This window comes from Haliotis cracherodii, unplaced genomic scaffold, assembly GCF_022045235.1.
Source record: "Haliotis cracherodii isolate W230 unplaced genomic scaffold, xgHalCrac1.p SCAF_10, whole genome shotgun sequence".
Taxonomy (NCBI): Eukaryota; Metazoa; Mollusca; class Gastropoda; order Lepetellida; family Haliotidae; genus Haliotis; species Haliotis cracherodii.
Genome location: NW_027266265.1, coordinates 58,515,200 through 58,541,303, shown reverse-complemented (window position 1 = coordinate 58,541,303; position 26,104 = coordinate 58,515,200). Strand labels below are relative to the sequence as shown.

Below are 26,104 nucleotides of genomic sequence, written 5' to 3'. Positions count from 1 at the left end.
CTAGTCATCAATCATAGCACTCTGGTTCCAGGCTAGTCATCAATCATAGCACTCTGGTTCCAGGCTAGTCATCAATCATGCCTCTCTGGTTCCAGGCTAGTCATCAATGATACCACTCTGGTTCCAGACTAGTCATCAATCATACCACTCTGGTTCCAGGCTAGTCATCAATCATACCATTCTGATGCCAGACTAGTCATCAATCATACCACTCTGTTCCTGGCTAGTCATCAATCATAGCACTCTGGTTCCAGGCTAGTCGTCAATGATACCACTCTGGTTCCAGGCTAGTCATCAATCATACCACTCTGGTTACAGGCTAGTCGTCAATCATAACACTGTTTCCAGGCTGGTCATCAATCATTCCACTCTGGTTCCGAGCTAGTCATCAATCATACCATTCTGGTTCCAGGCTAGTTGTCAATCATAGCACTCTGGTTCCAGGCTAGTCATCAATCATAGCACTCTGGTTCCAGGCTAGTCATCAATCATACGACTCTGGTTCGAGACTTGTCATCAATCATACCACTCTGGTTCCAGACTAGTCGTCAATCATACAACTCTGGTTGCAGGCTAGTCATCAATCATTCCACTCTGGTTCCAGGCTGGTCATCAATCATACCACTCTGGTTCCAGGCTAAACATCAATCATACCACTCTGGTGCCAGACTTGTCATCAATCATACCACTCTGGTTCCAGGCTAGTCATCAATCATACCACGCTGGTTCCAGGTTAGTCGTCAATGATACCACTCTGGTTCTAGGCTAGTCGTAAATGATACATATGGTTCCAGGCTAGTCATCAGTGACACCACTCTGGTTCCAGGCTAGTCGTCAATGATACCACTCTGGTTCTAGGCTAGTCATCAATCATACCACTCTGGTTCCAGGCTAGTCGTCAATGATACCACTCTGGTTCTAGGCTAGTTGTCAATGATACCACTCTGGTTCCAGGATAGTCATCAATGATACCGCTCTCGTTCCAGGCTAGTCGTCAATCAGAGCACTCTGGTTCCAGGCTATTCGTCAATGATACCACGCTGGTTCCTGGCTAGTCGTCATTGATACCACTCTGGTTCCAGGCTAGTCGTCAATGATACCACTCTGGTTCCAGACTAGTCATCAATCATACCACTCTGGTTCCAGGCTAGTCATCAATCATACCATTCTGGTTCCAGGTTAGTCGTCAATGATACCACTCTGGTTCCAGCCTAGTCATCAATCATACCACTCTGGTTCTAGGCTAGTCGTCAATGATACCATTCTGGTTCCAGGCTAGTCATCAATGATACCACTCTGGTTCCAGGCTATTCGTCAATGATACCACTCTGGTTCTAGGCTAGTCGTCAATGATACCACTCTGGTTCCAGGCTAGTCTTCAATGATACCACTCTGGTTCCAGGCTAGTCATCAATCATACACTACACCAGGTTCCAATCACCTCTGTTCAAGAGTTCTCGTGTCATATCATGGAGAAAGCTCGTTGCATCCTACGCGCTGTTTTATCATGGAGAAAGCTCGTTGCATCCTACGCGCATCCTCTTCGAGTGGTATATTTGTCATGTATCATTTCATGAAGAGCGCTGTCTGTGATATATGGCATAATTTGTAAAAAAAAGAGTTCACGATTGTTTTTGTAATACGTGAGGCTACTGATGAATATGACAATCTCGAGATCAGTACATCTGCACGAGTTTGGGGTGATTGCGCTCGCTCCACGTAACACCGCGCAGTGACGGATAATGTTAGTATCGGCATTATGACACCGCTACATTCAGAAGATTTTACGGGCGCGCACGTGGATAACATGAGTCACCACAACGGGGGACCGAAGGCTTGCTATCAAAAATGGCCGCACACGACATGTGGATCTTGTACCTATGTATGTCGCGCTCTCCTCGTATCCACAAGTCAGAATACACAATACAGAATATTTACAGGATGTCTTACAGATATTGTGTCATCTTACTGCGCATCCAATGACATAATTAACATGGAGTAGAAAGGAGCCAGAAAGGAATGTTTGGGTTGTAAGGAACAACTAATCGTTCAGAAAATGATCCTTGAAGAGGCTAAAACTTACCACCGTAACCTTTACTTTTCTGTTTGTCACTAAATCCTTTAAGGTTTTTGCTCAGCAAAGAGGAGGGTTATCATCCGGGACCTCCTAAGCACAGATCCCAACACCCCTGACTCACTTTACATGGATGACCTTGAAAAAACAGATTCTCCGTGTCGAGTCCTTTTCTAACGATATCGGCATGTTCTTTGGACTCGACAAATGCAACATTTTCCATTTGAAAAGGTAGAAGAGGGATGATCAGTCGGTTTACTCGGACGAGGAGTTGTTGACCATCTCGTGGAAGGGATACAGATTAGGGACAAACTCCAGAATGCCCATATCAAGGGCAAACTTCGGGGACAGGGCAGCTGAACGCCAGCAATAAAGTTGAAGTCACAGGTGTCTACAGGTTCTTTGTTTTTCTACTAGAAATGCAAACCATTTTCAAAGAATATTGATTTCCCCTTATTTCCTCCAGTTTTCACACATGTGCAACCTTCCTACCTATCAGAAATGGTGTGCCAATGCCATCATTGGAAAACAGGAAAACAGGTACACAGGAAAAGGTGGGAACGAAAACCTAGACAGCCGTGGAGATAATGTTTCAGTCGGGAACTCCATCATTGTCTTTAGATTGCATTTATCAACGACTGTGCAAATGAAACATAACTTTGAATCTATATTAAAAAAACATATTTAAAAAATTGTGTTGGAAAAATATCTGGCAATTGAGATGGAATTTTTAGCAACCTACTGCAGAGACCATATAATAGATCTCTGTCTACAGGTAACCGGTATCGAAGCCAACACTGAGAGCATTCAAACTCATTTCAGCTCAGTTTTCGGTTGTCTCCCCTGCTTGAACTCTTCAGCTTGATGGAGGAGCATTCCACGTCACCGTGAAAATGGCGGTGCACGATTCCCTTCGATTGTAAGTGGGTGTGTTTTGAGCAAAGTGATTTAATATGTGTGATAGTTATTGCATTTCATTCAGTGTAAGGAGATATTTTTAGATGTACATATGTTTCTTAAGATATCCGCTCCTCAGCCTGTCGAACATTGATTTGTTTACTTCTGACCGGAGAGCTTCTGTAGGTATTTATGCTCGATCGGTGTCAGGTGATTCCAAGTGTCAAAGGTTACAGATGTAACTTCAGTGTTTGTTGAGTAATTATTAGAGTGTACCACAGTAATCTATTTGATTCATGTCATGAACTGTCCATAAAAACTCTTTTTATTAAAATGTCCATAAATTAACCCTAAGCGGTGCTTGAACAGGTGGCAGACTGATTTCACTTATCAGGAATTTGTAAGGCATACCACGGACCTAAATAACTATTATGTATTTATTATTTAGGTCTGTAGTCATAAAAGCGACCGTGTAGACGCATTCATAGAGATTGTACTGTCTATAACAAATACTATTTTCAGACAAGAATCATACAAACACTATAGGCCTATAGGTCCTTGATATATAAAATGAATTTAAAGGGGCACTGATCTAAAGCAATTCCCCGGGACTGGTTGTTGCTTTTGTTATTGTTTTTTCCTGTGAGCACAAGGATGATATAGCAGAAATCTAGACTAGTTTGTGACCTGTGCTGAGCAAATCCTAAGCGCATTTGTCACTTTTATTGATAGTATAAGGGTAAAATGAAATATATTTTTGGAAATAATAAGGAAATGTAGGTATCTTTGTGGGTAGCACTGGTAATGGTGACGAAGTTTTGATCGTTTACACTATTTTGACTTGCATAACAAAGTAAATATTTCATAAAAATATAAACTGAGTTAGATAAAAATGAGCAATCAATCAACGTATTATCTGTTAACCCTTTGAACAAAGTATGTTGTTTTTACATCGGCTATGATATGAGTGTATTCCCTTTGCTTTAGTAAACCTACATATGTAAACACTCACTTTTGACATGTCCACTGTGCAAGATAACAGTGACTAATCAACATATTTTCTGTTAATCCTGTGATGACTAGGAACGATGCGTTGATTTACAAAAAAGTAAATAACAATAATTACCCCAGACACAACAAATGCCAAATGGGAACTTTTGTCAGGTAATCTGAGTGGTGCTATCACAAATTATACCTGTAATAAATTCATTAACTGAGCATCAAGTGAATGACGACAAATACACAAGTGAAGGGTTATACCAAACGTTGTAACAACAAGAGATAGCGTTCGTATTATCGACGCAATCCGAAATCCGAAAATGCTTTCACTGCATGGATACTTTTTTTATTATTAAACTATAACCATCTGGGGTATTTCCAAATGACGACATCCGTCTTTTTGTGTGTTGGTTTAGGCTGAAGAAATGAATTAACATGTGCCCTTTGTAGATTTCTTTATAGATCATGGTTTACCAATTAGTGTTCAAAAGTGCATAAAACAAATATTCCCTTCAAGTTTATTTAGCTGTCCTTGGAGGCGGTAGCCCAGTCTCTTGTCACATTCAGTTGCGGTGCGTATCATCCGGGTACTCAAGGGGAAAAAAACAATAACAAAGACAACAACCAGTCCCGGGAAATTACTTTAGATCAGTGCCCCTTTAATGACACAATTCACCCATACATCGATATCAACCCACAAGTGACAAAACCGCCTCCATGGTCTTTTGGTAGAGCGTCAACCCGGAGAGCGGAAGGTCCGGGGTTCGATCCCTGGCCGCGTCAGACCAAAAGAAGTTTAAAGATGGTACTTGTTGTTACCCTGTCTGGCGCTCGGCATTAAGGGGCTAAAACAAGGACTGGTTGGCTCGGAGTCAGTATACTGTGTCTGAGTGGGTTATTCATGTTAAACTGCGGCATAGTATCTCAGTGGGCTAGCACTATAAATCGCCATCAGTCCAGACTAGTACAAGCAGCCACACACACACATGTGCATGCACGTCGCTATGTAAGTGAAATAATCTTGGACGCGACGTTTAATCCAATTTCACCTCACCTCAAAAGTGACAATACACTCAATGTAAGTAAACAATAATGTCTTCAAATTAGTTTTTGCCATATGCAATATAGTGCATGACATTGTCTGGAGGGTCATCTGAAACCATCAGATTAAGTAAGTGATGACACTATTGACAGTGATTGGCAAAGAAACATCAGTTATGATAACATAGACATGTTTTGGCAGCAAATTTATAGGAGACAACAGTGTCAGCTGTACATCTTTTAAAGTGATTTTCAGAGTATTACCCTTGATAAATGACACAGTGGTCAAAGTGTGTGTTTTGTTAACAAAGGTGCACAGTATAAATTAATATCTGTGAATTCTGCTGCATGTTTATGTTTGTCCTACTCTATGCTGAATTACTTTCTGGACATTTTGTATTAGTTCTGAAAATTAAATGTTGTGCAAGATTTGCAGTCACGAGGCACTCGGTTACTCCTCACTACTATATATATTAAATCTTCTGTCTGAGCATGTAGTATTAATTGCCAATATTAAACTGCTAAGCGTTATCCGAACAACAAAGTTGCCACTTTTTATGATAAACCGAAAATGGTATTGTTCAACATTTTGTTAAATTTAAGTTTGATGAAAACTGTGAGCAAACAAAATACTACCTAATACCTCAACAACACAAATATAATGTTGTACCTTTAATAAGAAAAATTGCCACAAATAAAGAAAAGCAATTTTTATCTGACGTCAAAAGATGAGAGGTATAAATGGTGAAAAAAGAAAAGAGGTATAACTCTGCTATGCTTCCAACTGGGCCATTGTAACTCTCAGCTCACTATTACGTGTCATTCATTGATTGTGGGTTCAATTCCCGGTTCGCCCCGATTATGTTTCTAGGTTTGTCAGCACCATACCTGTGTTCGTGGGTTTCACAGAAGTGGATAAGTCTGAGACTGACACGCCATGATATAACTGGAATACTGTTAAAAGTGGCGTTAAACTCAACTCACTCACTCACTCTGACCTAAATAAGAAGTGTTTATTCTCATTGGCTGCTGATGTTGGCCTGATTCAGGTGGTTGACATTCTACTTGAATCGTGGCCATGTTTCCCAACCACTTATCATGTCAGTGTTACCATTTTCATTAGGCCAGAGAATAACCTTCCAATGATGCAAGTAACACAACCCAGCTATTCTGTTCCTGCTCGTATTTCCAGTAAATTTGTAAATTAAGCTCTCTCTCTTTTTGTGTTTTAGACATATCACATCTGACAAGTTCATCATAGAGCCAACTGATGCAGGAGCTAATGAGCTTCTGGTCATCGACAGGGTGTCCCAGGAAATAACACTACAAGGTGATGCCCAGCCACACATGTGGAGCTAGACTTGCCCAGCCACACATGTGGAGTTAGACTTGTCTAGACACACACATACAGTTAGACTTGTGCAGCCACACACATACAGTTAGACCTGTCCATCCAGACACATACAGTTAGACTTGTCTAGACACACACATACAGTTAGACCTGTCCATCCAGACACATACAGTTAGACTTGTCTAGACACACACATACAGTTAGACCTGTCCATCCAGACACATACAGTTAGACTTGTCTAGACACACACATACAGTTAGACTTGTGCAGCCACACACATACAGTTAGACTTGTCTAGACACACACATACAGTTAGACCTGTCCAGCCAGACACATACAGTTAGACTTGTCTGTCTAGACACACACATACAGTTAGACCTGTCTAGAAACACACATACAGTTAGACCTGTCTAGACACACACGTGGAGGTAGACTTGTCAGCACCCTGATAGTTGGATGAGGCCGCAGTGCGTGCTTGCGTGCGTGAGTGGAATAATGCCCTTTCTGTAGTCCTAACAAACTGAGATACCATACCTCTGTTTTACATGGGCACCCCATTCAGACACAGAATACTGATTCAGAGCTGACCAGTCTAGTTTTATCTCCTTAAGTCGATTGCCTGTGATATGCACCACAACCAGCACACATTTAGTCCGCACCAATATGTTCATTGTAGCAGGTCAACATTAGAAGTTGGCACTAGTCCTGTAGTCCTTGCCAAACTTCCCAATGGTTAAGGTACATCATAAGGACTCATGGAAATTTGCCATTTTCAAGAATTTGCAATATGTTATCATTATAAGGGCTAATGTTCTTAAAGTATTCGTCTCTACTGCTGCAAGTTAGCAATGTTTAACACCTGCTGATTGTCCTGCATGGCGTGTCTGCAAGAGGTCGTTACGCTGGACGTAGGTCTGTATGGGAGTTTCACAGAGTATGTTCTGTCTTCCAGTGAACCAGGGCCAGATTCCGGCCGCTGCCATCACCAAACTCATCTATGGAGTTGTGGGAATCATCCGACTTGTGGCGGGTAGGTTTGTGTTGTGTTGTACAGTAACCATGGTAACCTCCCTGGGCTGTGTGGTACAGCTGTATGTACTACATTGTCTTATCCCCTTGAGCACAGTGATGGGTTTGTGTTGTGTTGTACAGTAACCATGGTAACCTCCCTGGGCTGTGTGGTACTGCTGTATGTACTACATTGTCTTATCCCCTTGAGCACAGTGATGGGTTTGTGTTGTGTTGTACAGTAACCATGGTAACCTCCCTGGTCTGTGTGGTACTGCTGTATGTACTACATTGTCTTATCCCCTTGAGTACAGTGATGGGTTTGTGTTGTGTTGTACAGTAACCATGGTAACCTCCCTGGGCTGTGTGGTACTGCTGTATGTACTACATTGTCTTATCCCCTTGAGCACAGTGATGGGTTTGTGTTGTGTTGTACAGTAACCATGGTAACCTCCCTGGGCTGTGTGGTACCGCTGTATGTACTACATTGTCTTATCCCCTTGAGCACAGTGATGGGTTTGTGTTGTGTTGTACAGTAACCATGGTAACCTCCCTGGTCTGTGTGGTACTGCTGTATGTACTACATTGTCTTATCCCCTTGAGCACAGTGATGGGTTTGTGTTGTGTTGTACAGTAACCATGGTAACCTCCCTGGGCTGTGTGGTACCGCTGTATGTACTACATTGTCTTATCCCCTTGAGTACAGTGATGGGTTTGTGTTGTGTTGTACAGTAACCATGGTAACCTCCCTGGGCTGTGTGGTACCGCTGTATGTACTACATTGTCTTATCCCCTTGAGCACAGTGATGGGTTTGTGTTGTGTTGTACAGTAACCATGGTAACCTCCCTGGTCTGTGTGGTACTGCTGTATGTACTACATTGTCTTATCCCCTTGAGCACAGTGATGGGTTTGTGTTGTGTTGTACAGTAACCATGGTAACCTCCCTGGGCTGTGTGGTACCGCTGTATGTACTACATTGTCTTATCCCCTTGAGCACAGTGATGGGTTTGTGTTCAAGCAGTGAAGCCCATGAAGATCCGGGGTACAATAGGTCTTCAGCAACCCACACATGTCGTATGTGGGGACTATGCTTGTCGTCAGAGGTGGCTAACAGGATTGGGTTGTCAGGTTTGCTGACTTGGTTGATGCATGTCATTGTATCCTCATTGCATGGATTCATGCTCATGATGTCAATCACTGGATTGTCTGGTCCAGGGTCAATTATTTACAGACTGCCATCTTACAGCTGGGATATTGCTGAATGTGCTTTAGACAACAAACAAACTTGTGTTGGACTGAGAGAAAGTGTTTTGTTGTGTTAGACTGAGAGAGAAAGTGTTTTGTTGTGTTAGACTGAGAGAGAAAGTGTTTTGTTGTGTGGGAGTGAGAGGAAGTTTTTAGTAGTGTGGGACTATTGCAGATTGTGTTGTACTTGGATTGTACGTGGCCGGTGTTTCAGGTCCGTATCTGATTGTGATGACAAAGCGGGAGAAGGTGGGTGAGATCAATGGACACACGATATGGCGGCTGATCGACACAGAGACTCACTCCTACAAGAGAACCATGCTGCACCTCACAGAGCAACAGGTCAGTCAGGAGCTGGCAGGCTCAGATGGAACACGGAAACAGTGCTATAGGATTTCTTTCAGTGGCATTTAGAAGTTGGTGTGATGAAGAAAGACAAGTTCTATGGATGAACAACTTCTTAATTACAATAAGGGCGATGTTTCGGTGTAGATCCTAACACCTTTATCAAGCAAGTGATGGATAGTGCTTACTTACTTACTTTGGAGATTTAACGTGCGCTTTCCGACTGATGCGTATTTCGCACATGGGCCCGGCTAGGCCATTTAATGTGTTTCCGAAAGGGGCAAAAGTGGTCTGTGCAACCCAAGAGGGGGCTTTAGGGGTTGCTTATATAGAATTTGGGAATTTTGAGTTTTGGAATAGATGCTGATGGGGTTGGGGAGGAGAACTAAGGGAGCTGGGTATGGTGGATGTTTGTGTGTTTATGTAATTTTGGTTTAGTGGATTATAGTGTTTTTAGATGCGTTTTATTAGTTCGCCTAAGGCCTAAGGCCTTGAAGTTTTCTAGTTTATTTTGTGGGTTTAGTATTGCTTGTAGAGTTTAGATTGAGGGTGGGTTGTAATGCGGTTTGATGTGTTAGGTAGTGTGTATCAGTAGATGAGTGCGTGTTCTGGGGTTTCTGGTTGTTTGCAGTGTGGGCAGTTACCTGTAGTATGTTTTTTTATTTTTTTTAGGTGGTTATTGAGGTTGGTGTGTCCTGTTTGGAGTTAAGTGATTATTCTGTCGATTTTTTTTGATGGATTGAGAATGTTTGGTTTGGTTAGTGGTTTGCTGAGTACTTTTTTGATTTGGCTATTTGAGTTTAGATATAGGTTATGCCATTTTTTGGTTATATTTTGCTTATTTACGCTTTTAATTTCTGATTTTGAGATGGGTAAGTTTAAGCTTATTTCTGGGATTTTGAGGGATAGTTTAGCTGCCTTATCGGCGTTTTCATTACCGTATATTCCTACGTGGGCGGGTATCCACAAGAAGGTTATTTGTTTGCCTGCGTTAGTTAGGTCGTTGGAGCTTTTAAGTATTAGATTTATTAATTTAGGTCGGTTTTGGGTATTTTTGTTTAGGAGTGCTTGCAGTCCACTTAGGGAGTCGGTAAGTATTAGGATTTTATCATGGTTTTTGGATTCTTGACTATCGAGGGCTGAGGCCATGCCCATTAGTTCTGCCGTGAATATTGATTGGTTGTTTGGGAGTTGGAAGGATTGTGTGGTTTTAGTTGGTTGTGTGGTATGGACTCCGAAACCTGTGTGTTTGGAGGTCGGATCTGAAGATCCATCCGTGTAAATGTGACACCAATTTGGCCAATTTTCGTGTATGTATGCTAGTGTGGTGGTTTTAGCTATGTTTGGGTCAGTTTGTTTATTTATTTGGCTAGCTAGTGTTGTGTCTATTTGGGGTATTTTAAGTTTAGGGGTGAAGATATTTGATTGTTTGCAGTTTTGTTTAAGATTTTTAATTTGGTGTTCATTTAGGTAGTTTGTTATTCTTTGGGATATTGGGGTAAGTAAGGGGTGTTTACGGTGTTTTGGGTTTATTAAGTTTGGGATGAGAGGGTTTGATTGAGATGGGGCCCAGAAATTTAAGCTTAGCTGGTCCCTGCGTAGACTTAGTGGCATTTCTCCTGTTAAGGCCTGAAGTGAAGTGTAGGAGGTGCCATGTTGGGTGCGTGTAATTAGTTTGAGAGCCTGATATTGTATTGAGTCAAGTTTTTGAGATAGAGAGTTGTTTAGGGTGTTGTATATGGCGCAGCCTTGGTCTAGTTTTGATCTAATTAGTGATATGTAGAGTGAGAGGAGGGTATCTTTGGATGCTCCCCAGTTTGAGCCAGTTTGGCATCTTAGGGTGTTTAGGTCTTTACTGCATTTAGTTGTTAGGTTTTGGATGTGAGCATCCCAGGTGAGATGTTCATCGAAAATAAGTCCTAAGAATTTGCTTTGCTTTTGAAATTTGATTGTTTGGTTGTTTGGTTGTTTAGCTGGAGGATTGGGGGGGCGGGTTTCATGTTTTTATGTTTGAATACTATTCCTGTTGTTTTTTCTGAGTTAAGGGAGAAGCCCCATTTGTCAGCCCATTGTTGTATTTTATTAAGAGATTTTTAGAGTAAATTTTGGGCCATTTTAATGCTTTTAGTGCGGATTCAGAGGGCTCCATTATCCGCGTTTATCATTATATTAAATAGTGTGGGGCTGAGGATACTGCCCTGGGGAGTGCCATTTTCTAGAGGACACTGGTCCGATAGAGTATGGTCTATCCCCACTGTTATTTTACGTTCGTTTAGAAAGTCCTGAATGTAGTTTATTATTTGTCCTTTTAGTCCGTTGTGCCAAACCATGTCGAATGCTTTGGAGAAATCCAGAAAGATGTCTGTTGTGTATTGTTTGTTGAGTTGTCCTGTCTTGATGTCCTGTTCTAGTCGGGCGAGATTATCTAAGGTTGAGCGGCCAGGAGTGAAACCGCTTTGATCTGTGTTTATGATGTTATTTTGAGTTAAGTAGTGTTGTAGTCTATTCTTGGCCATAGATTCCATTACTTTACATAGGTTTGAGGTTAGGGATATTGGTCTATAAGAATTTGCCTGGTTAGTTGGTTTATCGGGTTTAGGGATAGGGATGACTAGTGCCTGTTTCCAGGCAGTTGGTACCTGTCCGTTTTGATAGATTAGGTTATATAGTTGAAGTAGTGCCTGGAGTAGGTTGGGGGGCAGTTTTTTAATTATTTGGTAGGATGCTGGGTCTAGTCCTGGGGCAGTTCCCTTTTTCCTATTTTGGAGTACGTACTGGAGTTCTTCCATTGAGTAAGGTTGGTTTATTTCGAGGTTATCATTATTTGGTTCTTTAGTAGGTTTGGCTTCTGCTTTAAGTTTTTGTTGGAATTTTTCAGTGTCTCAGTGAAGCACCAACTTCTATATGTCCAGAACAGACTTGAAGAACTGGTGACTGTCATGTTATTTCCCTGTTGCCGTCATGCTATGTTCTGTGTGCAGGCCTCCCACAACCGGAGCTACTTGTCCATGGTGGAACTGATCCTGAAGACCGATGCATTCTACTTCTCCAACACGTTCGACCTGACACACTCACTCCAGCGCCTCCAGAACACCAGCTCCGACTTCTCATCACTCGCCCTGCATGAGAGGGTAATCCCGCACTTGATGTCTGTACACCTTCACTCCTTGACTCCCGTAGCCTTAGGTCTAATACTGCTGTCCTGTACACCTTCACTCCTTGACTCCCACAGCCTTAGGTCTAATACTGGGGCCCTGTACTCCTTAACTCCTTGACTCCCACAGCCTTAGGTCTAATACTGCTGTCCTGTACACCTTCACTCCTTGACTCCCACAGCCTTAGGTCTAATACTGGGGCCCTGTACTCCTTAACTCCTTGACTCCCATAGCCTTAGGTCTAATACTGCTGTCCTGTACACCTTCACTCCTTGACTCCCACAGCCTTAGGTCTAATACTGCTGTCCTGTACACCTTCACTCCTTGACTCCCACAGCCTTAGGTCTAATACTGCTGTCCTGTACACCTTGACTCCCACAGCCTAAAGTCTAATACTGCTGTCCTGTACTCCTTCACTCCTTGACTCCCATAGCCTTAGGTCTAATACTGCTGTCCTGTACACCTTCACTCCTTGACACCCACAGCCTTAGGTCTAATACTACTGTCCTGTACACCTTCACTCCTTGACTCCCATAGCCTTAGGTCTAATACTGCTGTCCTGTACACCTTCACTCCTTGACTCCCACAGCCTTAGGTCTAATACTGCTCTCCTGTACACCTTCACTCCTTGACACCCACAGCCTTAGGTCTAATACTGCTCTCCTGTACACCTTCACTCCTTGACTCCCATAGCCTTAGGTCTAATACTGCTGTCCTGTGCACCTTCACTCCTTGACACCCACAGCCTTAGGTCTAATACTGCTGTCCTGTACACCTTCACTCCTTGACACCCACAGCCTTAGGTCTAATACTGCTCTCCTGTACACCTTCACTCCTTGACTCCCACAGCCTTAGGTCTAATACTGCTCTCCTGTACACCTTCACTCCTTGACTCCCGTAGCCTAAAGTCTAATACTTCTGTCCTGTACTCCTTCACTCCTTGACTCCCATAGCCTTAGGTCTAATACTGCTGTCCTGTACACCTTCACTCCTTGACTCCCACAGCCTTAGGTCTAATACTGCTGTCCTGTACACCTTCACTCCTTGACACCCACAGTCTAAAGTCTAATACTGCTGTCCTGTACACCTTAACTCCTTGACTCCCACAGCCTTAGGTCTAATACTGGGGTCCTGTACTCCTTCACTCCTTGACTCCCACAGCCTTAGGTCTAATACTGCTGTCCTGTACACCTTCACTCCTTGACTCCCATAGCCTTAGGTCTAATACTGCTGTCCTGTACTCCTTCACTCCTTGACTCCCACAGCCTTAGGACTAATACTGCTGTCCTGTACTCCTTCACTCCTTGACTCCACAGCATAAAGTCTAATACTGCTATCCTGTACACCTTCACTCCTTGACTCCCACAGCCTTAGGTCTAATACTGCTCTCCTGTACACCTTCACTCCTTGACTCCCACAACCTTAGGTCTAATACTGCCGTCCTGTACACCTTGACTCCCACAGCCTTAGGTCTAATACTGCTCTCCTGTACACCTTCACTCCTTGACTCCCACAACCTTAGGTCTAATACTGCTGTCCTGTACACCTTGACTCCCACAGCCTTAGGTCTAATACTGCTCTCCTGTACACCTTCACTCCTTGACTCCCACAACCTTAGGTCTAATACTGCCGTCCTGTAAACCTTCACTCCTTGACTCCCACAGCCTAAAGTCTAATACTGCTGTCCTGTACACCTTCACTCCTTGACTCCCACAACCTTAGGTCTAATACTGCCGTCCTGTAAACCTTCACTCCTTGACTCCCGTAGCCTAAAGTCTAATACATTCTGTCCTGTACTCCTTCACTCCTTGATTCCCACAGCCTTAGGTCTAATACTGCTGTCCTGTACACCTGCACTCCTTGTCTCCCACAGCCTAAAGTCTAATACTGCTGTCCTGTACACCTTCACTCCTTGACTCCCACAGCCTTAGGTCTAATACTGCTGTCCTGTGCACCTTCACTCCTTGACTCCCACAGCCTTAGGTCTAATACTGCTGTCCTGTACACCTTCACTCCTTGACTCCCACAGCCTTAGGTCTAATACTGGGGTCCTGTACACCTTCACTCCTTGACTCCCACAGCCTTAGGTCTAATACTGCTGTCCTGTACACCTTCACTCCTTGACTCCCACAGCCTTAGGTCTAATACTGCTGTCCTGTACACCTTCACTCCTTGACTCCCACAGCCTAAAGTCTAATACTGCTGTCCTGTACTCCTTCACTCCTTGACTCCCACAGCCTTAGGTCTAATACTGCTGTCCTGTACACCTTCACTCCTTGACTCCCACAGCCTAAAGTCTAATACTGCTGTCCTGTACACCTTCACTCCTTGACTCCCACAGCCTTAGGTCTAATACTTCTGTCCTGCTCAACTATTAATCCTTTAAGGGGGTACAAATGTTTCATGTGCAGAGTTGTGTCCCCTTGTCCTGCCAGGATCTGATGTTTGTTGGGTTTAAACACCAGATGTGTCTTGATTTTGATTCTTGATTTGTCGACACCATGCCTATGTGTGTAGCAAAAGTACTAACCAACTTTTCCTCCACAATCTGTGTTAATATCCAGGAGTTACAATAGCATCAGCACTGTCATCTTTTTGTATAAACAAAAGGTTATTCTTCTACTTTGAGGAAAAGGACATTTTAGGATTCTAAAATTCCAATTGTTTGTATATTGTCCCCTGTCATACCAGTAATATAACAAGTCAGTGTCAGCTGGTTTAGATTTGTGTTGTATTTTGATTGGCAGGCCGACCAAAGGTTTGTGTGGAATGGCCACATCCTGAGAGAGTTGGCCCAGCAACCAGAACTGGGGCAATACTGCCTTCCCATGGTGCATGGCTGTATCCTTTCAATACACAGTATGCTACAACTAGCCCTGAATACACAGTACACTACAACTAGCCCTGAATACACAGTACACTACAACTAGCCCTGAATACACAGTACACTACAACTAGCCCTGAATACACAGTACACTACAACTAGCCCGCAACAATGCATTTCACATTTTTCCTCAACGTGCCAGTCCTCAGCATCAACTCCACCAGCATCAACAACAAGAGCTTCGACTACATTGTCATCTCCCGAAGGTGTATATATCGAGCTGGGACCCGATTCTACGTCCGAGGAGTAGACACTGAGGGCCAGGTCGCCAACTTCGTAGAAACTGAACAAATTGTGCAATGTGATGGCATCAGATGTTCTTTTGTACAGGTGTGTGTTCATGTTTGTACAGGTGTGTGTTCATGTTTGTACAGGTGTGTGTTCATGTTTGTACAGGTGTGTGTTCATGTTTGTACAGGTAGGTGTTCATGTTTGTACAGGTGTGTGTTCATGTTTGTACAGGTATGCGTTCATGTTTGTACAGGTGTGTGTTCATGTTTGTACAGGTGTGTGTTCATGTTTGTACAGGTAGGTGTTCATGTTTGTACAGGTGTGTGTTCATGTTTGTACAGGTAGGTGCTCATGTTTGTACAGGTGTGTTCACGTTTGTAAAGGTGAGTGTTAATGTTTGTACAGGTGTGTGTTCATGTTTGTACAGGTGTGTTCATGTTTGTACAGGTGTGTGTTCATGTTTGTACAGGTATGTGTTCATGATCGTTAGGCTAGTGTAACGGTTACTCTGTTTTTTATGCATGGCATGATCATGTGCTGAAGGCAGAGGTGTTCCATTAACAGTTGAACAGACCGAGGCCATCTTGATAATGGAGTAAAAAATAGAGTTCCAGTGATTATTTGTGGAATTATTCCTTGTGAGTGTGCATGATTGTGGAGCTATTTCTGTGGAGTTAGTATTCTTAATTGTGTCCTTTTAGCAGTAAACATTTATTTCCAATGTGTGGCATCGTTCCGTTATTTGTTTATTTGTTTATTTGGTGTAGCAGGTAGCATCTTGGAAGTACATCTGTCCCAGAATAATGGGCCACAGTGTGTTTACCCTACTAGATGCTCAGAGTGATGTTACTGTAGTAGACATGGTGTTCAATAAGCTATGTGTTAATAGGCTTTTGTTATGACTTTGTGTTTTTCCTGTGTTTAGACGCGTGGCTCCATCCCGCTGTTCTGGAGCCAGAAACCCAACCTGAAGCGGATGCCCCTGCCAGTCATCAACAGTGCCACTAATCATGTAAGGCCGTCCTTCCTGTGAATACTGTACCTCTGTTACATCATAGCCACAACTTCCTGTTTTTTTCTTTCATTACACTATAAAATCTTTTAGATTTTCAACAGATGTCTCTTCACTGCCAGGGCGGTCGGGTAGCCTAGTGGTTAAAGTGTTCGCTCGTCACGCTGAAGACTCGGGTTCGATACCTGACATGGGTACAATGTATGAAGCCCATTTCTGGTGTTCCCCGCTGTGATATTGCTGGAATATTGCTAAAAGTTACGTGTTCTTGCTATAAAGTCAAGGTCTTGTCAAGATATAGATACAGACAAACCCGTGAAGGTCCAGGGTAGAATAGGATTGTAGCAACCCGTGCTTGTCATAAGAGGTGACCATGTTTGTCGTAAGAGGCGACTATGCTTGTCGTAAGAAGCAACTAACGGGATCTGGTGGTCAGACTTGCTGACCTAGTTGATGCTTGTCATCATGTCCCAATAGCGTGGATCTAGGTCCGTGAAGTCAATCACTGAATTGTCTGGTTCAGACACTATTATTTACATTCTGCCGTCATATAGCTGGAATATTGCTGAGTGCGGCGTTAAACAAAAAAACAAACAAACAAACAAAGTAGATCCAGACAGGCTTCCTTGCTGAGGCTGGCAGATGGAGGGGTGTTAAGAACATCAACTACCATCAGAAGGTGGTAAGTAGACATGTATCTCCCTCACCATGGCTGTCCGCCATGGTGCTCCAGGTGTAGTGTTGAACAAGTCGTTGGTGCCACACATCCTTGATGTTAAAAGTGCAACAAAAATAACATGTCTACGTGCCCTACCAAATAACATGTCTACCTGCCCCACCAAATAACATGTCTACCTGCCCCACCAAATAACATGTCTACATGCCCTACCAAATAACATGTCTACGCGTGCCCCACCAAATAACATGTCTACGTGCCTGAACAAGTCAAGGTCCACTTCCTGTGGTCTCAAAGTCTCGAAAGTTGGACAAGTTCGCCATGTCTGGGACTGAGATCGTCTATTTGAATATTGCATCATCTCCTACGAAGGCAGGGTGTCTCCATGGGATTGTAGGCGTCAAGAGGTTGATGCCAGGGAGGCTGTTTCTCCTCCAGTGGACAAATCTCATTGCCCATCCCACCCACAACAGGAGTTTATGTCTGTGATGTAACAGGGCTAGTACTCTGAGAATTACACATAATGATAACTATTGTTTGATATTTGCAAGGTCTTAAGCTACATTTGTCAGGTGAAGCCGTGACCCTGTGAGGATTTGTTGGTCACAATGGTTGCTACATAGGGATAGAACACGCTGAGCCACAGTTGGGAAGTTAGTTTGCGGGTTTTCAACACAAACTGTGTCAAATAGGCATGTTTCTTGAACTTGTTTCAAAGCTACAGATAAGCAGCATGTTTGCGTAAAATACCCCCCAAAATATTCCAAACCCAATTACTTTCAATACAGAGACGCATTCATCAAATGAAAAACTGAAATGTATAAAAACAGCTTGCGTAAATACCCAATGAAGCTTTTTCAGCCTGGTACAAAGGAGCTAATTTCCTAAACACAATTACGAGCTAATTTACTTTACGAGTCAAGCCTATATATATATATTCCAAATAGTTATATACATCTAAAACATTTCATTTTTTTTTAATCTTTAAATGTTCACTAATTTTTTTGGAAAATCCCAATAGAGTGATGAATAGATGAGAGAAAAAATATTTGTTACCCAATGAAAAATGTAATTACCCAATTAAAACAGAGAAAAACCTCAATTGCTCAAAATGTTATCTGGAGCTCTGTTGTTAATTTCGAATGGTGACTTTCAAATATTGACCCAGTTCCGTTGTGTTTTAGATGGATGGCTTCCAGCGGCACTTTGACGATCAGATTTACAACTATGGGAAACAAGTTCTCATTAATCTCGTAAGTGATTCCTGCACATCGACAACATGCCCATATGTAACCAACACAATGCTCTACACTTATGGATGTTTTTGTACACACAAAAAATAACTTTACCATTTTGCTAGGGGTATTAAAATGGACATTGTCTGTGCAAGATGTTGTTTCCTGAGCAGATTGTGAAAAACATACAATAATTTTTCACCAAATTTGGCACATGGATAGGTCTAGTGGTGAACTGGTGCCTTTTGATAGTTTGGGTTTTTCAAAAAAAATATTTTTTGACTTTGTATGGGAACAAACTCTGACTTAGGCTGAAAATGGCGGTAGTGCTCATTTCTGGAGCAAATCTTGAACACCGTACAATATTTCTTCCCCAAAGTTGGCAAATAGATACACCTAGCGGTGAACTGGTGCCTTTTGGTAGTTTGGAATTTAAAAACAAAATATTTTTCGACTTTCCATGGCAACAAAATGTGTGTGTGTATATATATATCTATTTGCCGTATTCACGACAAGTATTTACCATTGCGGGTGATATTGATGACTTTGTCCTCTTGTTGTCTCTTGGACCTGTTACTATGTGGGGAGTTGTATAGTGTGTCCTCCTCCACCTTCATCTGAGAACAGTGGCCCCATGGCTCTCTGTCCACATGAACTTGGTGTAGTCCGGGGCTGGATCACCAGCACCAGCAAAGTAGATTTTGGCCTTCATGTTTTGACCTTTTTTCAGGTTAACCAGAAAGGCTATGAGCTTCAGATGGAACAAGCTTTCGCCCAGACAGTGGTCAACTCCCAGAACTCTAACATCAGGTATACCGACAGCATCTATGTCACACATGCAGATACAATATGACAATCAAGTTCACCAATAGCATCTCTGTCATCTGGTACATACAGCTGTATGATTGTGGGTTCGAAACCCAGTTCACACCGATTATGTTTCTAGGTTTGTCAGCAACCTACCCGTGCTCATGGGTTTCACCAAAGTGGTAAACGTCTGAGGCCTGCATCACTTCAGCATTCCTCCCACATTAAGCTGACAGGCCATGATATGAGAATAACTGGAATACTGTTCAAAGTGCTGTTAAACCAAACTCACTCACTCACTCACTCTGAATACAGATACGAGTCTTTTGACTTCCACAAGGAGTGCAGCAAGATGCGATGGGACCGCCTGTCCATACTTACAGACAAGCTGGCTGAGGAGAGGAGACAGTTTGGGTAGGTGTCTGACATGGTGCCCTGATATAATGATTTATTGTGGCGAGAAAAGGTTGATCTGAAATACTTGTTTAAATGTTTAACCATTCATGACACCTTCAAAGTTTTTAGAATACGCAAGATGTACAGCCAGTCAGGCAGACTTTTTCTCGAACGATGAAGTTTAAGATGATAGATGATGACCTATCACTTCAAGTATTCCTATCATAGTTCAGTACCACTCTTTAGATATTCTTGAAACCTCAGATGTGAGGTGTTTGCTGTTTCCTTTTGGCAGGTACTTCATGCATGGGAAGGACGGTAGTGTGGTGTCATCACAACAGGGTGTATTCAGAACCAACTGCATGGACTGTTTGGACCGCACCAACGTTGTCCAGAGTCTTCTGGCTAAAGATAACCTACTTGACCAGCTCCAGGTAAGTCGCAATTCCTGCAGTTGATTGACGCTGCTTGCAGCTGGTTGACGCTGCTTGCAGCTGGTTGACACTGCTTGCAGCTGGTTGACGCTGCTTGCAGCTGGTTGACACTGCTTGCAGCTGGTTGACGCTATGCTTGCAGCTGGTTGACGCTATGCTTGCAGCTGGTTGACACAGGTTGACACAGCTTGCAACTGCTTAACACTGTGCTTGCGGTGGGTCCCCGGTAGACATTAATAGTGAACGTGCCTGTCATTCTACCAAGGAAAGCACTAGAATCTGTGTAGAATCTGTCCGTGTTTGGTTTCAGAGACTGGGAGTCCTTGCACAGGGAGCACGGGTCCCGGAGAAGTGTCAGTTCGACACAGTCTTCAAGAACGGTAGGTGTTCTGTTTCTAGGACGTTGCATAACAAGCCTCTGATGATTGTATTGAGGTGGAACACAACATTGCTACAAAATATTTCTGATGTCCAAAAGCAGTTACCCAATGGGACTGAAGCCAGCAGCAGTAGAAGGTGATGATAGCATCCTGACGTAGTTGTCTCCCTTGTTGCAGTGTGGGCCGACAATGCAGACACTCTCTCCAAGCAGTATGCCGGAACTGGTGCCTTGAAGACAGACTTCACAAGGTAAGAAGAAGCACTAGAGTTAGGAACAAGGCTTGTTGGACTCGGGCAACATGTTCAACACTTTGTTAACTTTCTGTTAACTGACGAAAAAGCAATGACTGTTAATAGAATACTGTGTATGGTGTTGTCACCTGATGCTTGTGTTTCTGCTGCTAGGACGGGGAAGAGGACCAAGATGGGGCTGATGATGGATGGCTGGAACTCCCTCATCAGGTACTTCCGCAACAACTTCCAGGACGGTTTCCGACAGGTGAGATCTGAAGTAGGACTAATACAGGCTTTCACAAGAAACACCGTTCATGCATATTTTCTACAATTTTTCGTCCAAAATACTCCGAATATTTGGATCTCATGTGGTACTCGTCTGTGCATCTGTCAGCGTAAACAACTTGTGAGTTTTGTGTGTATGTTTGTGACTGTGAGGTTCAACTTAGTTTAGTTTTATTGAAATTTGAATTTCAATATGGCCACCAGGTAGCCACAATCTTTGATCATGAAATTGGAATCTTCTTCTCAAATGCATCCAAGGCCTGAAACGTGAGGTGGGTGAGATAGTCACCAAGGTTGTTCCAGGCATCTTGATCAGAAATCAAATATGGTTGCTGGTAGCAGTGGCAAAAGACAAAAAATCATGAACTTCATCTGTCGTAAACATTTTCCACATGGAAATCACGTGACCAATCAAGTATAGGTGCGATGATGATGATGATGATGATGATGATGATGATGATGTGTTTGTGTACAGGAATTGTATTGTGTGTGATTGTGCTCTAGTAACGATCGATGTGATGATGGGGTGATGGTGTTGCAGGATGCCATTGATCTGTTCCTGGGCAACTACCAAGTGGAGGAGACGGAGGGCCTGACCACACCCTCCCCCCTCACGGTGGAGCGGGACTGGAAGTTTTATGCTGTAAGTTGTGACTAACATTGTGTTCCACCTTCAAACACCAGGCATGTTGCCACCATTATGGGAAGCTGTGTGCCTGATAAGGAATGTAGCTGACCGCAATACTGGCTTCAAGCAAGATGGGGGCTGATGTAGTTAGTAGTGGACAGCAATACTGTCAGTCAGGCAAGATGGGGGCTGATGTAGTTAGTAGTGGACAGCAATACTGTCAGTCAGGCAAGATGGGGGCTGATGTAGTTAGTAGTGGACAGCAATACTGTCAGTCAGGCAAGATGGGGGCTGATGTAGTTAGTAGTGGACAGCAATACTGTCAGTCAGGCAAGATGGGGGCTGATGTAGTTAGTAGTAGACCGCAATACTGTCAGTCAGGCAAGATGGGGGCTGATGTAGTTAGTAGTGGACAGCAATACTGTCAGTCAGGCAAGATGGGGGCTGATGTAGTTAGTAGTAGACCGCAATACTGTCAGTCAGGCAAGATGGGGGCTGATGTAGTTAGTAGTGGACAGCAATACTGTCAGTCAGGCAAGATGGGGGCTGATGTAGTTAGTAGTGGACAGCAATACTGTCAGTCAGGCAAGATGGGGGCTGATGTAGATAGTAGTGGACAGCAGTACTGTCAGTCAGGCAAGATGGGGGCTGATGTAGTTGGTAGTGGACAGCAATACTGTCAGTCAGGCAAGATGGGGGCTGATGTAGTTAGTAGTGGACAGCAATACTGTCAGTCAGGCAAGATGGGGGCTGATGTAGATAGTAGTGGACAGCAGTACTGTCAGTCAGGCAAGATGGGGGCTGATGTAGTTGGTAGTGGACAGCAATACTGTCAGTCAGGCAAGATGGGGACTGATGTAGTTGGTAGTGGACAGCAGTACTGTCAGTCAGGCAAGATGGGGGCTGATGTAGATAGTAGTGGACAGCAATACTGTCAGTCAGGCAAGATGGGGGCTGATGTAGTTGGTAGTGGACAGCAGTACTGTCAGTCAGGCAAGATGGGGTTGATGTAGTTGGTAGTGGACAGCAATACTGGCAGTCAGGCAAGATGGGGGCTGATGTAGTTGGTAGTGGACAGCAATACTGTCAGTCAGGCAAGATGGGGGCTGATGTAGATAGTAGTGGACAGCAGTACCGTCAGTCAGGCAAGATGGGGGCTGATGTAGTTGGTAGTGGACAGCAATACTGTCAGTCAGGCAAGATGGGGACTGATGTAGTTGGTAGTGGACAGCAGTACTGTCAGTCAGGCAAGATGGGGGCTGATGTAGTTAGTAGTGGACAGCAATACTGTCAGTCAGGCAAGATGGGGACTGATGTAGTTTGTAGTGGACAGCAGTACTGTCAGTCAGGCAAGATGGGGTTGATGTAGTTGGTAGTGGACAGCAGTACTGTCAGTCAGGCAAGATGGGGTTGATGTAGTTGGTAGTGGACAGCAATACTGGTAGTCAGGCAAGATGGGGGCTGATGTAGTTAGTAGTAGACAGCAATACTGTCAGTCAAGCAAGATGGGGGCTGATGTAGTTGGTAGTGGACAGTAATACTGGCAGTCAGGCAAGATGGGGGCTGATGTAGTTAGTAGTGGACAGCAATACTGTCAGTCAGGCAAGATGGGGGCTGATGTAGTTGGTAGTGGACAGTAATACTGGCAGTCAGGCAAGATGGGGGCTGATGTAGTTAGTAGTGGACAGCAATACTGTCAGTCAGGCAAGATGGGGGCTGATGTAGTTAGTAGTGGACAGCAATACTGTCAGCCAGGCAAGATGGGGTCTGATGTAGTTAGTAGTAGACCGCAATACTGTCAGTCAAGCAAGATGGGGGCTGATGTAGTTAGTAGTGGACAGCAATAATGGCAGTCAGGCAAGATGGGGGCTGATGTAGTCAGAGTTAAGAGCAGTAGGTACAGGACATTGCTGTTGACTGTAGCTGCTGATGGATGTGATGTAGGTATAGGACATTGTTGTTGACTGTAGCTGCTGATGGATGTGATGTTCACGAGTTCTACACCCCAGGCTTATTCCTCCTTCTGTTGTAGATACCTGTGATATTTCTGGTTGCTATGGCAATGTTTGTGATCAGCATCCTGCTGCCAGATGGTAAGTATTGCCACCAAGGTGATGTCATCAGTATACACCCCAGACCTATCACTCAGTAGCGTTTGAGGTGCATGTACCTCGAGATTAACATCGATGCCTGGTCCTTTGGTTCAACTGGGCCAGGTGGAAAGTGAAATGTGCACGAACTGTTCACTGGGACTCAAGTTTGTGCAACCCATGCTTGCCGTAAGAGGCAACTATGCTTGTCAGAGGCGATTAACGAGATTGGGTGGTCAGACTCCCTGACCTGGTTGATGCATGTCATTGTATCTCAATTCCGTAGATCAATAATCATTATGTCAATCAATCACTGGATTGTGTGCTCCAGATTTAAATTTTTTGCAGACTGCCATCATATTGCTGGAATACTGCTAACTGCGGCATTAAAACAACATGTGATGTATGTGTTTACTCTGTTTACAGAACACTTCAGTGAACAAGTGATGTATGTGTTTTTCTGGGGAGCTGCCTCCGCGATTGCCTTGACGGTCATGTTTGCATTCGGCAGTGAATATGTGGACCAACCCAAACTCACCCAAGTCAAGACCAAGACAGAATAGCTATATGATCGGGGAATATTCATTGTGTGATGCAGTCTTTAGGCTTTACAGTGTTGTGACGATGCTCTTCTAGCGGTCACCGGATGGATATCATGCTGTTGATTGAACCCACCCTATGACGTGCGGGCATGCTTTATGTAAAACACACTTTGGTAATTCAAGATGAGAACAGCGCGGTTTTAGTAATCTGTTCTCAAAGAAATTAGTTTCATTATCATTCTTGGCATTGAACAGTCACACATTTAATTTGTTGTTGTTATTGTCCCTGGCAAAGACATTTACAAAGTCGGAGTCTTCAGCAGGCCTGAACAAAAGTGTCCGGATGAATTCATTTCCTGGGTCATGGAACAGGGGTCATGGAACAAAACATTTTGACATTTTCCTTAATTTTGTACTTTGTGGCATGGATTGAGATTTGAGAAGCGACTGTTAAACAAGTTGATGCAGGTTTACAAAGCGTATTCTGTAGTTCCTCTGTGACTGTAGTAGGACCACTGGTTGACATGTCGTAGTTTGTCTCAGTGAACGTACTACAGATAGTACCTTTACACTCCTACATTACACCTTGAAAGTGTTGTATGTGTGTCAAAGTGAAGGACTTATCGACAGGCATCGGAACCAGAGTCTATTGTGCTCTTCCTGTTTGTAGTCCTATCTGGGGTCAGATTGACAGATGTATTGACATTTAAACAGTGACATTCCTGTAACACAATTAAATTAATTCTGACACTTGTTGTCTGTAGTAGCCATGTTCTCCCTCAGAGTGGAGGATCCGTACCAACACACTGGAACAGCAGGTCACTCTGACCTCCGCTAACACACAACAGACAGCAGGAACAGCAGGTCACTCTGACCTCCGCTGCACACAGCAGACAGCAGGAACAGCAGGTCACTCTGACCTCTGCTGCACACAGCAGACAGCAGGAACTGTAGGTCACTCTGACCTCCGCTGCACACAGCAGACAGGAACTGTAGGTCGCTCTGACCTCCGCTGCACACAGCAGACAGCAGGAACTGTAGGTCACCCTGACCTCCACTGCACACAACAGACAGCAGGAACAGCAGGTCACTCTGACCTCCGCTGCACACAGCAGACAGCAGGAACAGCAGGTCACTCTGACCTCCGCTGCACACAGCAGACAGCAGGTACTGTAGGTCACTCTGACCTCCATTGCACACAGCAGACAGCAGGAACAGCAGGTCACTCTGACCTCCGCTGCACACAACAGACAGCAGGAACAGCAGGTCACTCTGACCTCTGCTGCACACAGCAGACAGCAGGAACTGTAGGTCACTCTGACCACCGCTGCACACAGCAGACAGCAGGAACTGTAGGTCACTCCGACCTCCACACAGATGACAGTAGAATACAAAGCCTCTCTATAGTTACTGACTTGTTGGTATGAGTATATCTACCTGTATATCTATCTGTATTGGAGGCTAGCTAGTTACTGCAGGGTACATCTACCTGTATTGGAGGCTAGCTAGGTGCTGTAGGGTACATCTACCTGTATTGGAGGCTAGCTAGTTACTGCAGGGTATATCTACCTGTATCAGAGGCTAGCTAGTTACTGCAGGGTACATCTACCTGTATCAGAGGCTAGCTAGGTGCTGTAGGGTACATCTACCTGTATTGGAGGCTAGCTAGTTACTGTAGGGTACATCTACCTGTATTGGAGGTTAGCTAGTTACTGCACGGTACATCTACCTGTATTGGAGGCTAGCTAGGTGCTGTAGGGTACATCTACCTGTATTGGAGGCTAGCTAGTTACTGCAGGGTACATCTACCTGTATTGGAGGCTAGCTAGTTACTGCAGGGTACATCTACCTGTATTGGAGGCTAGCTAGGTGCTGTAGGGTACATCTACCTGTATTTGAGGCTAGCTAGTTACTGCAGGGTACATCTACCTGTATTGGAGGCTAGCTAGTTACTGCAGGGTACATCTACCTGTATTGGAGGCTAGCTAGGTGCTGCAGGGTACATCTACCTGTAATGGAGGCTAGCTAGTTACTGCAGGGTACATCTACCTGTATTGAAGGCTAGCTAGGTGCTGCAGGGTACATCTACCTGTATTGGAGGCTAGCTAGTTACTGCAGGGTACATCTACCTGTATTGGAGGCTAGCTAGTTAC

The 26,104-nt window shown here is 43.9% G+C and overlaps 1 protein-coding gene across 1 annotated transcript; it reads left to right on the top strand.

The window, feature by feature from the left end:
* The first annotated feature begins 2,934 nt into the window (after positions 1–2,934).
* Positions 2,935–25,434, top strand: LOC139453025 (phosphatidylinositol-3-phosphatase SAC1-like). The gene is made up of 18 exons (XM_071234654.1): positions 2,935–2,993; positions 6,244–6,341; positions 7,315–7,392; positions 8,831–8,958; positions 11,943–12,092; positions 14,864–14,957; positions 15,143–15,330; positions 16,157–16,243; positions 18,104–18,172; positions 18,885–18,964; positions 19,277–19,375; positions 19,653–19,791; positions 20,102–20,171; positions 20,349–20,421; positions 20,578–20,671; positions 21,233–21,334; positions 23,352–23,412; positions 23,836–25,434. The coding sequence occupies exons 1-18, from the start codon at positions 2,968–2,970 to the stop codon at positions 23,970–23,972; spliced, it is 1,773 nt and encodes a 590-aa protein (XP_071090755.1). The 5' UTR covers positions 2,935–2,967; the 3' UTR covers positions 23,973–25,434.
* The last annotated feature ends 670 nt before the right edge of the window (positions 25,435–26,104 follow it).